Source organism: Gossypium hirsutum, chromosome A03 (genome assembly GCF_007990345.1).
Source record: "Gossypium hirsutum isolate 1008001.06 chromosome A03, Gossypium_hirsutum_v2.1, whole genome shotgun sequence".
NCBI lineage: Eukaryota > Viridiplantae > Streptophyta > Magnoliopsida > Malvales > Malvaceae > Gossypium > Gossypium hirsutum.
In genome coordinates, this window is record NC_053426.1 from 51,452,628 (window position 1) to 51,468,740 (window position 16,113).

The following is a 16,113-nucleotide window of genomic DNA, read 5'->3' on the forward strand; positions in this document are numbered from 1 at the left end:
AAGCAAAATTGCAACATCCAAGCTCTGCTTCATAACACTAGCCCTAAAAGCATCACAATGCCCCTATATAGTCTCTAAAGTAAATTTCTTAAGTCACTATCGAGCCTAATTCTTGGATCGCCCTTGCACTCACTTCTCGACTCCTTACGCCTATAAATTCTCTGCATGAAATGTGAGAGTGTGAGCTTAAAAATCTCAGTGAATGATGGTAAAAGCATCAAGTAATTTGCACCCAATCATGCATAAAACAAATCAATTAAGCATTACATCTTCAGTCACAACATGTTAACATTTCACCATAACATCATATGCTATTTAAAGAATTAAGAATCAATTTTTTCATGGCATGTAAAATCATCTTTTAACACATAACCATTCAATTATATTGGCACAATCAATCAATTATATTGGCATAATACATTCATGGCAATAATTAAACGTGTGATCATACATTAGATAAACGGATTTTCGAACTCCCACAAATCAAATACAATCCTCTGAATTGAGCTGGCGAAGCCACACGCTCCCTTATAGCTCCTTAAATAACCCGATGAGTGGAGGCTCAAGCTCAACACTCCCTTATCTACTCTAAATAAATCAATCCACCAAGAGTCATATGCTCACAATATCACAAATAACGGTGAGTACTCACAAATCCTATGGCATGCCAGCTATATCCAATGGATCCACCATGCAATGTTGCGAATATAATCATAAATACAAGGCATAAGATATGTTGTTTAATCACTTAATTTAGGATGTTAAAAATGCAAGTAAAAGCATGTTGCTAAGCAATTTTAACATCAATAAATTAAGCATAACAAATATCATTTTCCCAATATTCATATACCAATTAGAACACATTTATCAAATGTTCAATAAATCAACAATTCATGCTCCAAATATCAATTTATTCCATACAATTTAATCATGCTAGAAGCATAATACACAACTTACCAAACCAATTGCCATTTTGCTCTTTTATAAAATAAAACCTATTTTTCCAAATCCAACCATCCAATATGCAATTAAGTCATTAATAACACCAATTAAACCTTTAATTTAACACATAATCAAGCCAATTTACCAAATTGCCCTTAATATCACTCATCTCTATACTTAGCTCTTTAAGCAAAAATGTGTTCGAACAAGCAAGTTTGAACTTCAATTTTGATTTGCACGTTCCTCCTCTTGATGTGGAGCTTTAACAGAGACAAAGTATGCATTGCAAACTAACAATAGTAATAAGAAACATGAAATCTGATAAAGTATACGAATCTAAATCATTACTCTAAACTACCTTACCGATGTTGCACAACTAAGCTGAAATATGGAATTCCTAAACTAAACTCCCTTTTCAGCACCTCAAACCATTTCTAATCTTCATTCCTAGTCCAATAACATGTATTCTAAGTGTTAATTTCATCATTTAATTCATTTCATAATTTTCTAAAAAAATTATCCATGTTCTTGATCAAATTCAAATTTCTCAAAATTGATCCATAAAACGCGGTTGATCTTTTGGTTTAAGATTAAAAATATCTTATTAGACCTATTTTGAACTTAGACATCCATTAATATTTGGCTTCTAACTCAAAATTAAAGATCCACCATTGTTGATCCTCAAGTTCAAGAAAAAAGAAATTAAAGTTGAAAATCCATTGTAATCACTTTAATTAACAAATAATAATTGAAATCAACTTAAAAACAAGTTTGGAGATAAGAATTACCTTCAATTGAACTCAAGTAATTGATTTGGAAATTGAAGATTTCAAACATGCTATTTTTAGGTAGGGGCAAATCTTGAAAGGCATGAATAGTAGAGGGGTTTGAATGCAAATTGAAGGAGTCTTCCAGGGCCATTTTGCAAGCCAATTAATCAGAAAAACAAGCTAATTGGGTCAGCATGTGGGACGGTTTTGTGTTGCCTAGTGGTCGGTTAGATCGATTTTCTCGGTTCAGCTCAACTGGGCCCCTTTTCATAATTAATTAATAACAATTTATTTAACCCAAATTAAATTGGATTAAAATTAAAATTAATTATATTATGAATTAATACACATAATTTGGACCGTCTTAGGCTAAAAAATTAATTTGCCTTGATGCTTCAAAATTGCTTCTTGGTTTTGCGCTTCTAGTAGTGTCTGCCGAACTGTTTTTTGACCTTTATGCAAATCTGTCGAAAATAATCAAAATTAATAAAAATTTGATATAAAATTAATTAAAATCCAACATGTTCATAATTTGAATGCAATTTAATTATTTTATAATTATTATATATTTTTTGACAATAATTTTACTGAAACTACATGAATTTGAGTTAAAAAGGGCACGAAAAGTGTGTATATTTTCGTATCTCCACATGTCATTAGGGATTACCATGTTTCGAGTGTTGGTCCTGTACGTCCTACCGGTGGCTGAGTTTTCGACATGTGTTGCAGTTACTTGACAGCTTGTGTGAGCAGCACCATGTAACTACGTCTTAACTGACAACTTGTGTGAGCAGACCCACCTACGGCTTGAAAGAAAGCATTTATATGAGATAAGAGAAAGCAATGGTTTTGACCATATGTTAGCACATAGTGTGCGAGATTCCCGAGTATCGATATTATTCTAGTGGTTCAACGGGTATACAAAAGGGAAGAAATGGTAAATGCCTTGACTAATAATGCCATGAAAACATGAAAAAGGTATGAGATGTTAGTGATTAAAGATTACTAGTTATGTTCATAACAGTATGAATGAATGTATGATAAGTACATGAAAGCTCTTTGTTGTGTAATAACTTTGGCTAAGCTATGTGCTAATCACTAATGTGAATTGTTGTTGATGCTTAGGCTTGTGCCAAGCAATTTTGGATATGTTCATTAATTACTATTAAGCTTATAAAACGAAATGGTAAGCATTGTTTATGATTTATGAACTTACTAAGCATTATATGCTTACTTCGTATATTTCTCTTATGTTTTTAGATAATCGGAAGCTCGTTCGGTCTAGAAGCTTATCGGAGATCTATCACACTATCCATCGACTATATCAGTAGATTTTAATGATTTGAGTCATGGTTATAATGGCATGTATAGGTGTCTTGTTTGATGAAACTAGCCATTATGTGTGGCTTGTACATATGTTATTTTGGTTGAAGAACTAGTTGGTATAATATTAAGTGTATATATATAGTACTTTAGATGGTTGTTATTTTGGCATCCAAGTACTAAAATGATGGTAGTGAAATGGTGAGTATAATGGTGTGCTATGAAATGTTGGTTGGTATAGAATGAGATAGCACATAAAGTTGTTAATGGCTAGTTTTGGTAGCCTTGAATATGTTTCGTATTTGGTGAATTTATTAAGGTAGATAGTAGATATGGAAATGATTATAATGGTAATTGTTGTGCATGAGAACGGTATGTGAACATTTGGGGAAATATAGTAGTTTAAGTTGTTCCATTGGTTGATTAAATTATGGATGAATTTAGTAGGTGTTTAATCAAGTTGATTGTTGAGATTGAGGTGTCATTTTGGCAAATTGGTTGAATGGTTAATTAATATGATGTTCTAGCTTGTATATACACATGTTAGATACCATTTGGTGCATATTGTATAAGTGGTTAGACTTTGGGTGAGAAAAATGGCTTGAAAATGACTTATATTTCGTCCACACAGCTAAAGACACGGGCATGTGTCTCATTCGTGTGTGACACACGGCCAAGCTACACGGCCATATGTCCCTTATAGCTTATTAATGGTTGCAAATCAGGCAGTTACATGGCCTAGCACACGGCCTGGCACACGGACGTGTGAGGCATTTTCGAAGGATACACAGCTTGGCACATGGGCGTATGGCTTGGCCGTGTGACCTAAGTCAGAGAGTTACATGGGCACAGACATAGGCTGGGACACGGCTGTGTGTCCCTACTCTGAATGTCCGCACGGCCTAAAACTCGGGCGTGTCTCTCAGCTATGTGAGTTACACAGCCGTGTGGCAATTTAAAAAAAATTACCTTTTTTCGAAAAATCCCATATGATTCTGATTTAGTTCCGATTCATTTCTAATATCTTTTTAAGGCTTCCAAGGCTTGGAAAAGGGACTATATGCATGAGTTTGGATATTATTGCTATTATTTATGTTGTGATTTAATTATGATTAATAAATCTTCGTTTTATGATGTTATCTTTCGGTAATGTTCTGTAGCCCTAATCTAGAGACGGATACGGGCTAGGGGTGTTATACTCAAAGCCGACAAACTTCTGCCTCACAAGAATCCTCCAATGTCTAAGAAACCTCAAAACAAAATCGATTCTCCCTAAACCACCTCTCTTTTTTATCCCTAATCACCAATGAAGGGCAATGTTCAGAAAATGAATGTGGTACATCTCGCACAACAAAATTTGAGAATTTCTCCCAACAAGCAGAATTAGCAACCCTTCTATCTAACCTTTCCTTAATATTGTCATGTTCAAAATTACCTCATTCCCAAGTAAACCAAGGTCCTTCAAAACCTAGATCCTCCAATTGAAAATCCATTAGCACCCTCTAAAACTCCTCCATCCTCCTCTCCTTACGACTAACTCATCTTTTCTTTTCAAAGGAATAGAGAATCTCATTGAAATTTCCACACACCATCCAACGTAAACTCTGATCTCTACCCAACCTTTGTAAGAGATTCTAAGAATCACTCAACTCCTCGGATCAGGAGAACCGTAAAACCTTGTCATCCTCCACTTGACATCATTCTTAGACCCTTGAATAACCACATTAACACGATTATTCGAAAAACTCTTTAAACTTACGTCAATCTCAGGTCGCCAGCCCAAATAAAGCCCAACCCTAGATCATTCTGCTGGTATATCGACGCCATGTAAAAACCTTCCCTTCCTACAAGCTCTCTCCATTTTGATCGAGTCCAATTTTTTCTCCACAAAGAAGATAACTTGGAGATTATGAAGTTTCAACATCTGTTGAAGCCTCCTATTAGCTTGTGAACCCTCAATCCATGAACATTACAGTACATAATCCTCATTGTTGCTGGTCGACCTACCTCTTGGCAGTCACCAATAATTTATTTTGGTAATCTAGAGATTGATCACCTCATTTCTCCTCAGAATCTGAAGTTTTAGAAACTCTGTCAAAAAAATTGTTCTTTGCCTTTTATTACCATCCGTACCATCAATCGAATTTTCCTTTAGATCATGAACCATTGGATCCTACACAAAACTTGTAAAAGAACTCCTCTCCCTCCCACATCCTTTCTTTGGTTTACCTTCTAGATTCAATCCCAACACTCGACTTATATTACTTATTCCATCAGACCCTAAAAAACCCTTGGCAACCCTTCCACCATCTGATTCTAAAGAATCTCCAACCAAACCCACTACACTCTCTCTTATTAACCACACTCTTATCTATAGCAACTTATCTTACCTAAGGAGCTCGTAATGAAATATCCACTCCAATTCCACCTCATTTACATCCATTCTTAATCAAATCTGGCAAAAACTATTGCTACGCCCCAAGCAACCTTATAAAAAGCAAAACAACGTAAGTTTTTCATACTGAAACCTCACATAAGTATGGCTATGAGGGGATAATTGAATCTTCTTTTTTTCTCAATGGAGATTTAACATCAATTCTTACCTGAATTCGCATAAAATGTCCAAATCCCCAAGTTTCTTGCTTTAAGTCATATTCTTCAAACACCTCAATAAAATTTCCCAATTGTTTCGCCACTGCTTCAGAGTAAAAACCTGGGGGCAAATTATGAACTTGAACCCAAAAATAAGAATAAAACAAAGGCACCAACAATGGGTCCTCCATATTCCCTAACCTAGGAAACACCAAAAGATGATTATTGAATGTCCAATGTACCCATTTCATTACCTTTTCAATGTCAACTCGATGGAAGAACGAAAATAAAAACGTTTTTCCCCAAAATCTGAAATTTCAATGCCTCCTAATGGATGCTAAAGATTTACCAAAGTATTGCGCATCACCTGAAATTGGATCACACTGGCTGTGAGGAAACAACCCACAAGACAAAGATCATACAGTCCATTTTGACCTTCAGAAACCCCCACAACCTGCAGCACTTTCTCCTCCTCTTCATCAGTGATACGTAGATTCACACATGCCCTCGATAACCCCCATGAAAATTACACAAAAAAAAACAAACAAACTAGAACACAAAATTCATAATAGTCTAAAAAAAAAAACCCTAGACACAAATGCTTAAAGTAATTTTCATAATTTATGTAATCATATATTATATATACTATAGCAATATGAGGTTAAAAGAAATAAACATTCACGTATATTATAATTTTTGACACATGTCACTTTCTATTTGAAGCACTTACTTATAATTTGGGTAAACTACTATTTTACTCCTTGTCTTTTTTAAGTGATTTCATACCTTTTGTTTAAAATTTTTCTTCATAATTTTTTATAAGTTGATTTTAAATAAATTACTTTTTTATTTTAAGATTTTACTTAATTTAATTAAATTTTAATATTAAAATATTAAAATTAATGAATATTAAAATATTAATATTAAAATATTTTTAAAATGACAAATATTAATAATATTTATCAAGTTAAATTTATAGTTTTCAAATATAATAAGAATTGATTATATTCATTGATCAAAGTAGAACAATGATAGATATATAATTACAAAAAATCGAATTTAAACATTTTTTAACATAAAAGTAAATTAATTTAACCGTATATACAATAAATATGTAAAAATTATTAATAATATTACTTAAATATAATATATTAATAGTAATATTCATGATAACTTTTTATTATTTTATTATTAAATATTTGTAAAATTAAATAATATTAATATAATTGATTCTAAATTAGCTAAATATTTTTAAAAATATTTTATAAGTATATTATGTTTTAATTTATTATAAACTTTTTTGAAAAATTCCTTAAAAATTTTAAAAAACTGATATTATAAAAAAAGGCCATTTTACCCAAAAAAAATCCTTTTTTTTAAATATTTATAGAAATAGGCCAACTTTTTTATTATTTACCGGAAAGGGCAGAATTCCCTGTAAACGCGTCCACGTTAGCGCGATCTTAGGTGATTGTCAACAAAACGCTACCCCAGGGACGTGTTTTGCCCCTATTTTTTAACCCCCAACGACAACTTTTTTTTGATCGTTTGGACTCCAACGGTAAAAAAAAACTATAAACCCCCTTTTCATTTTTTTCACACTAAAATCCTCTCAAAGCTCTCTTTAATTTTTTCAAAAAATTTCTATTTAAAATTTTTCTAAATTAGTTTTTTTTTAAATTAAAAAATATTTGATCGTATTAACAATGGCCGAAGAATTAATTCGTCTCGATAAAGAACACATCTCCGTCGAACAAATGAAAATGGTAAGTGTTAATTTTAATTTTTCAATATTATTTAATATTTTTTCATTTATGCAATTTTAATTAATTTTTATTTTATAATTTTTTTATAATAGTCTATAGATCGGGTGTTGTAATGCTATATCCGTAATATGTCTGGTCCTCTATCACCGTTGATAGAGAATTACCTACGGGAAGCAGGTTTTTGGCACGTGGCCACGATAGGCCGGGGGTGCAAGTTGGACCCGAAACTAATCAGTGCGTTGATAGAGAGGTGAAGACCTGAGACGCACACTTTCTACTTCCATGTGGAGAGTGTACTATCACTCTAGAAGACGTGCAGTTGCAATTGGGATTGCCGATGGATGAGTACGCAGTCACCGGGTCCGCTCAATCTGTTGATTGGGGAGCTATATGCTACGAGCTATTGGGTGCTATTCCGGATAATATTAATGGAAGTCGAATCGAGATCGACTAGTTACGAGACACATTCCCGGAACCGGATAATGATTTGACTAAACTAGAAAGAATACGATATGCTCGGGCATACATTCTGGAGATGATTGGAGGTTATCTAATGCCGGACTTGTCACGAAACGTCATCCATCTGAGATGGCTGCTGAAACTCGTTGATTTTAAAGCAACTGGTGAATTTAGTTGGGGGTCTGCCGTGTTAGCAAAATTGTACAATGAGATGTGCGGGGCGACGCGACCGAATTAAGCCAAAATTGGAGGTTGCCTATCACTACTGCAATCATGGGCATGGTTTCGCTTTCTATTTTTATGTCTTCAAGTGGACCACCCATATACATTCCCACTTATAATGAGGTAAATTTTATATTATATTTTACAATTATTACGTAGATTTAAAATATAATTGTATGCTAAAAATTTATTTAATTAGGTGGAACCATTCGACGAATTATGTTGGAATACCTACCTCTCTTGAAGATATACGGCTTCTATTAGACCAACGGTCGGAAGCAAAAGTAAGTATTAAATAAAATATATATACATAATAAAATAGTCGTTTGTATTTAGTATTTAGTATTATGTATATAACTAATATTTTTATCATGTTTATAGTTTCAATGGACACCATACGAGGATCCGACAATTCGGGTAGTAATTCCAGATGAATTCTTTCAAAATCTAAACATTTGGTATGTAAAAGTCCTATTGCTCAACTATGCTACCGCGGAGATACACCAGTCAGATAGAGTATTGTGACAATTTGGATTCTAACAACCGATTCTCGTGGCACCTGAGGTGCTCGATGATGAGCACAAAGTCGACTTACGGCAATTGAATACGGATTGGCCGAGATACTGGTCAGAATATATCGAAATATGGGAAAATCGATATGATTATATACCTACTCGGGAACCGATCATCGTTTCTGAGTTAGCGTGTGTGCCGGAATACATGCCATGGTTTAGGATCCATGGCAAGCCATATTTACTGTTGGAAGAGGAAAGGCGACGGCAAATTCATGTCCAAAGGGAACGATGGGGCCTTTTAAATCCAAGAAGAAAGGATGACGATGCGGCCCATCAACAACGCCCACACAAGACGCGGACCCATCAACAGCGCTCATATAAGACGCAGGCCCATCAACGGTGCCCATACAATCACCGGGCCCAACACTTCAACTGATGACACCCATATCACATCATTTTCAGATTATGCCAAGTGCGTATCCTAGCCCTTATATGCATCCTAACCCTTATATGTTTCCTTTTCCCAGTCCTATGGTAGGTTAGAATGCATGGCACGGTTTATCTCTGTTCTCAATTACTCTGAGTCAACCGTCGATCTATAGGCCGCCGTTGCATGAGGGATAGCATGATGCACCGTCAGGGAGCTCTTCTTTTTACCAATCCCCATCGCATTATAGGATTCAAACACCTCCGCCATAGGTGATGCAAACACCTTCGCATTCATTATTCTATTAAGGTGGGTCATCCTCCCAACACCCACAACCAGATCCCCTGTCGGAGGAACCACAACCCCCGCCAGAAGCTGAACCAATGAGGAATCCAGCGCGTAACCGTCGACGACACCCATGAGGCACTGATTCTAACCGGCACCAATATTTATTTTTTAAAATATTTTTTGAATAAGGCAATATTTTTAATATTTTTGTACAAATTTTTGTATACTATTTCATCTAATAAAATAAAAGTTATTTTTAATCTTTTAATTGTAATTTACTTTTTATATTTTTAATAAAATAAAAGTTCTTTTGAATAAGGCAATATTTTTAATATTTTTAATAAAATATAAATAATGCAACATAATTTTATTACAACAACTATTAGCTATTCCGATTTGTACATGATCGAGTTGTATGGCTTGGGCTCCTACATTATCCATACAACTTCTATTGGTTGGTTGTTTCTCGAATATTCATATTGTTACATATTCTAGTCAAGTAAGGTTGACCCTTTGGTTTGCGATGCAATTCTCTATCTGGTAACAACTTAAACGGAGCAAGCAATACAAATGGCTATTTACGTTCATCTGGGATCGGTAGGAATACGTGTCTCCACACGTTGTACATGTATTCTATTTTGTACACTTCGTCGACATAGCTCATGTGATCCAAACGGAGATTCTGACAAGCTGCAATTATATGAACGCGTGGATAACGAAGTGCGTCAAACCTCCCACAGTCGCATGTCATATTTCTCAAGTGTACACAATATTACCCGCCAATAATACCTTGATTCGGTCTGTCAAACACTGTCACACGAAACTATAGAATGTCGAGATCGTGACACACTGTGTGCATGGTGTTGGCCCGTGCCTTCTCCTTATTAATTTCTTACAATACCTTCGTGGCCTCCCCGCATTTGGCCATTATAAGTCGTTGCTCGCTTTGGAAATAGTGTCGCTAAATGAAAATATGCCTATCACACAACTGATGTTATCGGCAAATGAAGCATTCCTTTTAGAACAGAATTTATATATTCAGCCAGGTTTGAAGTCATATGACCATATCGTAGGCCGCCGTCATATACTTGTGTCCACTGTTTGAAAGGTATGTTACAGAGGTAGTTTGCACCTTCTTCGTTAACTGATGCAAAACCGCTAACATCTCATGAAAACGGTCCCTACTTATCTTATACCCTGCCAATATAAGTTGATAGTGAAAATTACATACCACTCTTCCATTCAGAATAAATTGAATATTACAAACAAAATTAATTTAATAGAGATTAAATACCTATGTTCTTCACTTGCCGTCATTCAGTTGTAGATCGATATTACCCGTAATAGTTGGACGCAACGTGCCTTAGGCAATATCGATGGTGTGTGCGATGCTATAGGCTTTCTTATTGTTCAATTACAACTAGTATTCTAGTGCTTCGATCTGATATAACACAGATATCAGGTTGGGGGCAAACATGCCTCCTTAACCTAGAAAGAAAGAAATCCTAGCCATCAGTTGACTCCCCCACTGTTATTACAAACGCAATTGGAAGGATTCTCCCACTGCCATCCTGTGCCATAGCTAACAATAGCCGATGGGTATATCTACCATACATAAATGTACCATCAATTTGTACTAATGGCTTACGGTATAGAAATACGTCTTGGTATTGCTTAAAGCTCTAGAACAGACGCTTGAACACTTGACATCCACAAAACAATCGGTCGTTGTAGTACGCAGGTGCCGTTTCAAGGTTTGTTATGCAACCTGGGACATATCTCTCTAGCACCTGACACCATTGCCATACTTCATTATATGAAGCGTCCCACCCATCATACATCTTTTCCAACGCCATCTGCTTAGCTATCCAAGCCTTGCGATAAGAGGGCGTGTACCTCAATTGGCTATGAATATTAGCAATTAAGACCGTCACTGAAGTCTTGGGATCCGTCTTCACCGTCAGTAGTATTAAGCTAGCTAACATATCTGAACCCATCTTGGGATGATCTTGTAAAACACCTGTCAATGAAGTACATTAAATAATGCAACATTTCTTAATAATAGTATTATTTAAAAACTCTAAACACCTAGTGATATTTTTTCGCCAACACATGTATGTGGACCTTTGTACTTTTTTATCTCCCACAAGCCTGTCCTTTTCCTCAACGAGGCCATGATTTTCCATGAAGATGTACCGTCTTGCACTGCACACTTAGCCTCAAACTTATCGGATTTGGATTTAACCACATTGTAGTTAACCCCGTTCATGATGCTATGTTGTTTCAATGCACCAAAAAAACTATCTTTATTAGAAAACTCCTAACCAACTTCCAATTCACCCAAATCTAATGACGAACTTGTATGGTCACACTTTCTGTGTGGTAGATCTGGAAACTCTAACGCATTATCTTGATATAGATCGACATTATGCATGTGGGCTGGAGGCGAGTACGCCCTGAATCGTGAATCTTCTTCTTCTTTATTTGAACCCCTTCAACATCTTCAGGTATGATTAGAACAGGCTTCGGTTCAGAAAATAATACAACTTCTGCACCATCGAACTGGGCTCTCAAAGTGGATCCACATTAAACTCATCATTCGACCCATCATCATCTGCAACGAATGAGGTCTCCTCGCTGGTGGGCATGGTAAAGACTACATCATCCTTTTTTGTAGACGTTTCATAACGTCCCCAATTAGATGTAGATTGCTAACCACTAGAAGTTGATGTCATTCCCCAGTACGTATTTCCAGCATCGAACATCGACCCACCGAGGTGCATGTTCCATCCACTGACCGAGTGGCGTGCAAGAGTTGTGTATTCCATACTGCTACCAAACACAGGCACTTTCGTGTTCTGCCTCCCACTAACGGAGTGTCGGGTAGGGGTCGTGTATTCCTCTTGAACAATAGTAAATGTTGAAGTCGCAAATGCATCATTTGACGATAAAAATTGTACATATAATTTAAAATAGGGTGATCCACTAGCAAGATGAGTCTGCACTATTGCCTCCAACCTACGAGGACCTTTGATGTCGAATGAGTCATATTTCACGGGATCAACCGAAGCATAAAATCGATACGTAATAGACAAAACTTTCATTGGCATTGTTCCAAAGATTTTATGCCTAATTCTTTTACGAAGTTCTGTCAAATCTATGTTCTTGTTAAAAACCAGTCGCGCTGTGTTCTCCGATAAAAAAACAACGTCGTTTTCAGTGTCACGAACCTCACCATCATAGTAAGTAACAGCACTAATACGTTCACTCATCTTCAGTTTCTATTCTACTTTAGCCTCAATTTCTCTTGCTGTAACTTATGCAACCTAAGAATGAAATTTGGCTCATTTATAGTCTAAGGCCAGATAGGAACTACTGTAGAAAAAGAGCGTCCACGTGAGAGCTTTTTTCAGTAATTTTGCTGACAGTGCATCCTGCTTGAAGCGTTTTGGACACTATTTGTTCAGAAACATCTTCTCAAAATTATTTTTTCAGATACTACTGTAGAAAAAGAGTGTCCACTTGAGAGCTTTTTTCAGTAATTTTGCTGACAATGCATCCTTCTTAAAGCGTTTTGGACAGTATTTGTTTAGAAACATCTTCTCAAAGTTATTTTTTTAGATACTACTGTAGAAAAAGAGCTTCCACGTAGGAGCTTTTTTCAGTAATTTTGCTGACAGTGCATCCTGCTTGAACATTTTAGACACTATTTGTTCAGAAACATATTCTCAAAATTATTTTTTCAAATACTATTGTAGAAAAAGAGTGTCCACGTGGAAGCTTTTTTCAATAATTTTGCTTACAGTACATCCTGCTTGAAGTGTTTTCGACACTATTTGTTTAAAAACGTTTTCTCAAAATTATTTTTTTAGATACTGTTGTAGAAAAAAAATTTATATTGCTAATATATTTTTTACAAAACCCTAAACACAATTATTTTTGGAAAACTAAAACATAATTTAATTAATTAACCCTAAAATCTTAAACCCTAATTTAATTAATTTTTTAATTAATAGTTAATTTACCTAATTAACTCTAAACCTTGATCCCTAAATTAATTAATTTTCTCCTTAAAAACCCTAAAACCCTAAAAAAGAAGAAGAAGAAGAAGATATAAACTAGTTTATCATCTAAAATTAAGAACTGAAGTAAAGGGCCCAGTTCCCAATCCATGGTGGGATTCTTGCTGTGTGCCTTTTCACTTCGTTGTCCTCCATCATTTCTTCCGAAACCAACTCAGATTTCTCAAACAGCTTTCATTTTCGATTGTTTTCATGATTGGCTTTCAACCATTTGAATCTTTCTTGATCGAGGTAGTTTGCTTTTTCAAGTTAAATAATGCCCCGCGAAGCATATAATCAAAACATTATCTCGCCAACCTTTTCTCTCTTTAGCTTTTGATCGACTACACATTACATGGTCGGGGCTTTTCTTGTTCGAATTCAGCTCAGCTTCGTTAAGGTAATGTATTTTTAGATTGTAGTATTTTTGCACTTTATCTGTTCGATAAATTGCCTCAATACAATTACCCTCCCCCCATCCCCTTTCCTTATTCAGTCATTTTATAGTTCAGTTCATGTAGAATTAACGAAAAACTTAATTTGGGTTTTTCTCTGTCTCTGTAGATGCTGCTAATTGGTGCACTTGGTAGCCCGTAATTTGTTTTTTTAAGGAAATGAGTTACTGGTTTTTGTGTGGAAAAGGTAAAGTGTTTGGCTTTTCATGTGGGTTGAGAAGGGGATTTAATTACCAGCAGAGTTTCAGTTTAGTTAATATTAAGCTCAAATGGGTTAAAGATAAAGCCTTAGATGCTGTTATTGCCGGTGAAAGAGATTTAAGAGCTGCTTGCAATCTTGTGTCCATCCTCTCCTCTGCTCCAGACTTTTGTCTCCCCATTTACCATCTTTCACGGCATCGCGGTCAACTGGGTCTACCCCATGATCTTAAGCTATCCACTTTTATCAGGAGATATCCCACCATCTTTCATGAATCTTATGTGTTTGACAGTGCTGGCACTCATGTTCCTTGCTTTGAGTTGACCCTTGAAGCCTTAAATCTTTACCATGAAGAACTTGGTGTTATCCGGGATAATATGATTGATTTGATTGACAGGCTTTGCAAATTGTTGATGCTTACCAAGGATAGGATCCTTCCTTTACAGACTATTGACCAGCTGAAATGGGACTTGGGGTTGCCTTACTGTTACATCGATAACTTGATTCCAATTTATGCTGATTTATTTTCTTTGTTTCGCCTTCCTGATGATCGCATTGGTTTGAAACTTTTATCATGGGATGATACACTTGCTGTCTCCCAGTTGGAGAAGAATGTTGCCCAGCAAACAGAAGAAGATTTGAAAAATAACTGTTTAGCCTTTCCTATAGGGTTTACAAGGGGTTTTGGATTGAAGAGAAAGTGCATGGGATGGTTAAAAGAATGGCAGAAATTACCATATACTTCACCTTATGCCGATGCCTCTCACTTGGATCCACGCACTGATGTGTCGGAGAAGAGAATTGTGGGCGTGTTTCATGAACTCTTTCACCTTACCATACAGAAGAAGACAGAACGTAAAAATGTGAGTAATTTACGAAAACCTTTGTCATTGCCTCAGAAGTTTACTAAGGTGTTTGAGCGCCATCCCGGCATCTTTTACATTTCCAAGATGTCCGATAGTCAAACTGTTGTTCTTAGGGAAGCTTATGATTGCCAACGGATTATTCAGAGGCACCCCCTTGTTGATATTAGGGAAAGATTTGCAAGCATGATGAGAAAAGGATTTCGGGACAGAAGCAGGGGCTTATACAAGAAAACTGCCTATATAGGTCACAAGGACCCATTAAAGATTGTTCAAGGTCATAAAGGTGGTGGAAATGGTCTTGATTCTGAAGTAGATTCAGATGATGATTTGTTTTCCGAATACAATTCTGATGAGTCAATTCATTGCCCTTCCTGAATATACCAAAACGTCACAATGCACATAATCTACGGAAACCATTGTTGCCGCGTCATAAGTTCACTAAGGTGTTTGAGCACTATACCAGCATCTTTTACATTCCGGAAATGGAATTAAGGAATAATCAAATTTCTGCCCTGCCTCTGTTATGGAGGCTTCACTACAACACCCGTTGCTGGTTGGAGATCAGATAAACATGGAGGAACAAGGTATGTTCATGTCTTTGGTGTAAAAGTTGGCTTTAAAAGTTTGTTATTTTAGAAGAATATTTTGCAAAATTCGGTTGGTACTCTTATAATAATTTAATCATGTTTGATATTTTAAAATTTAAAAGTATTTCCATTTGCAGTTGACTTTTATAGTGGTTTAATATGATGTGGTGTAGGGGAGAAAACAGCAGTCACCAAATAAATTAATGCTGAACAAACGAATGGCAAATATGGTACGGTCTAGTTTCTTTATAATAATACAACTTATTTATATAAGTTCTCTTTCATGCCAGGCTTTTTCGCAAACAAAGTTTTATTCCTAGCCTTAGGTTTAAATCCTAAACATAACTAATAACGCTAGCCGTCTGTGATATATCTAATACTTAAAATAAATATTATAAAATAAAATTGAAATAATAAAATATTATAATAAAAATAAAAGCTTCTGCATCATACGAGTCGTACTGAGCTGTTAAAAAATTTCATTTTACTTTTGAAAAATTAATAAAATATTTAAAATATATTTTTAATTGTTATTTTATATTTTTTATAATTAAATTTTAATTTCAAAAATACTTTTTATTTTTTGAATTGAATTTAGGTAAGGCGAGTTATTCGATATTTGGACAAGTCTAATTAATTGA

General features: G+C 35.3%; 1 protein-coding gene across 1 annotated transcript; it reads left to right on the top strand.

Moving 5' to 3' along the window:
* The first annotated feature begins 13,404 nt into the window (after nucleotides 1-13,404).
* Nucleotides 13,405-15,613, top strand: LOC121203081 (protein WHAT'S THIS FACTOR 9, mitochondrial). The gene is made up of 2 exons (XM_041095979.1): nucleotides 13,405-13,765; nucleotides 13,930-15,613. Exon 2 carries the CDS (start codon nucleotides 13,980-13,982, stop codon nucleotides 15,258-15,260), a length of 1,281 nt encoding a protein of 426 aa, XP_040951913.1. The 5' UTR covers nucleotides 13,405-13,765; nucleotides 13,930-13,979; the 3' UTR covers nucleotides 15,261-15,613.
* Nucleotides 15,614-16,113: the final 500 nt, after the last annotated feature.

Bases quoted from the DNA above. Each gene is read 5' to 3' on its own strand.
- LOC121203081 (XM_041095979.1), top strand. From the start codon at position 13,980: ATGAGTTACTGGTTTTTGTGTGGAAAAGGTAAAGTGTTTGGCTTTTCA.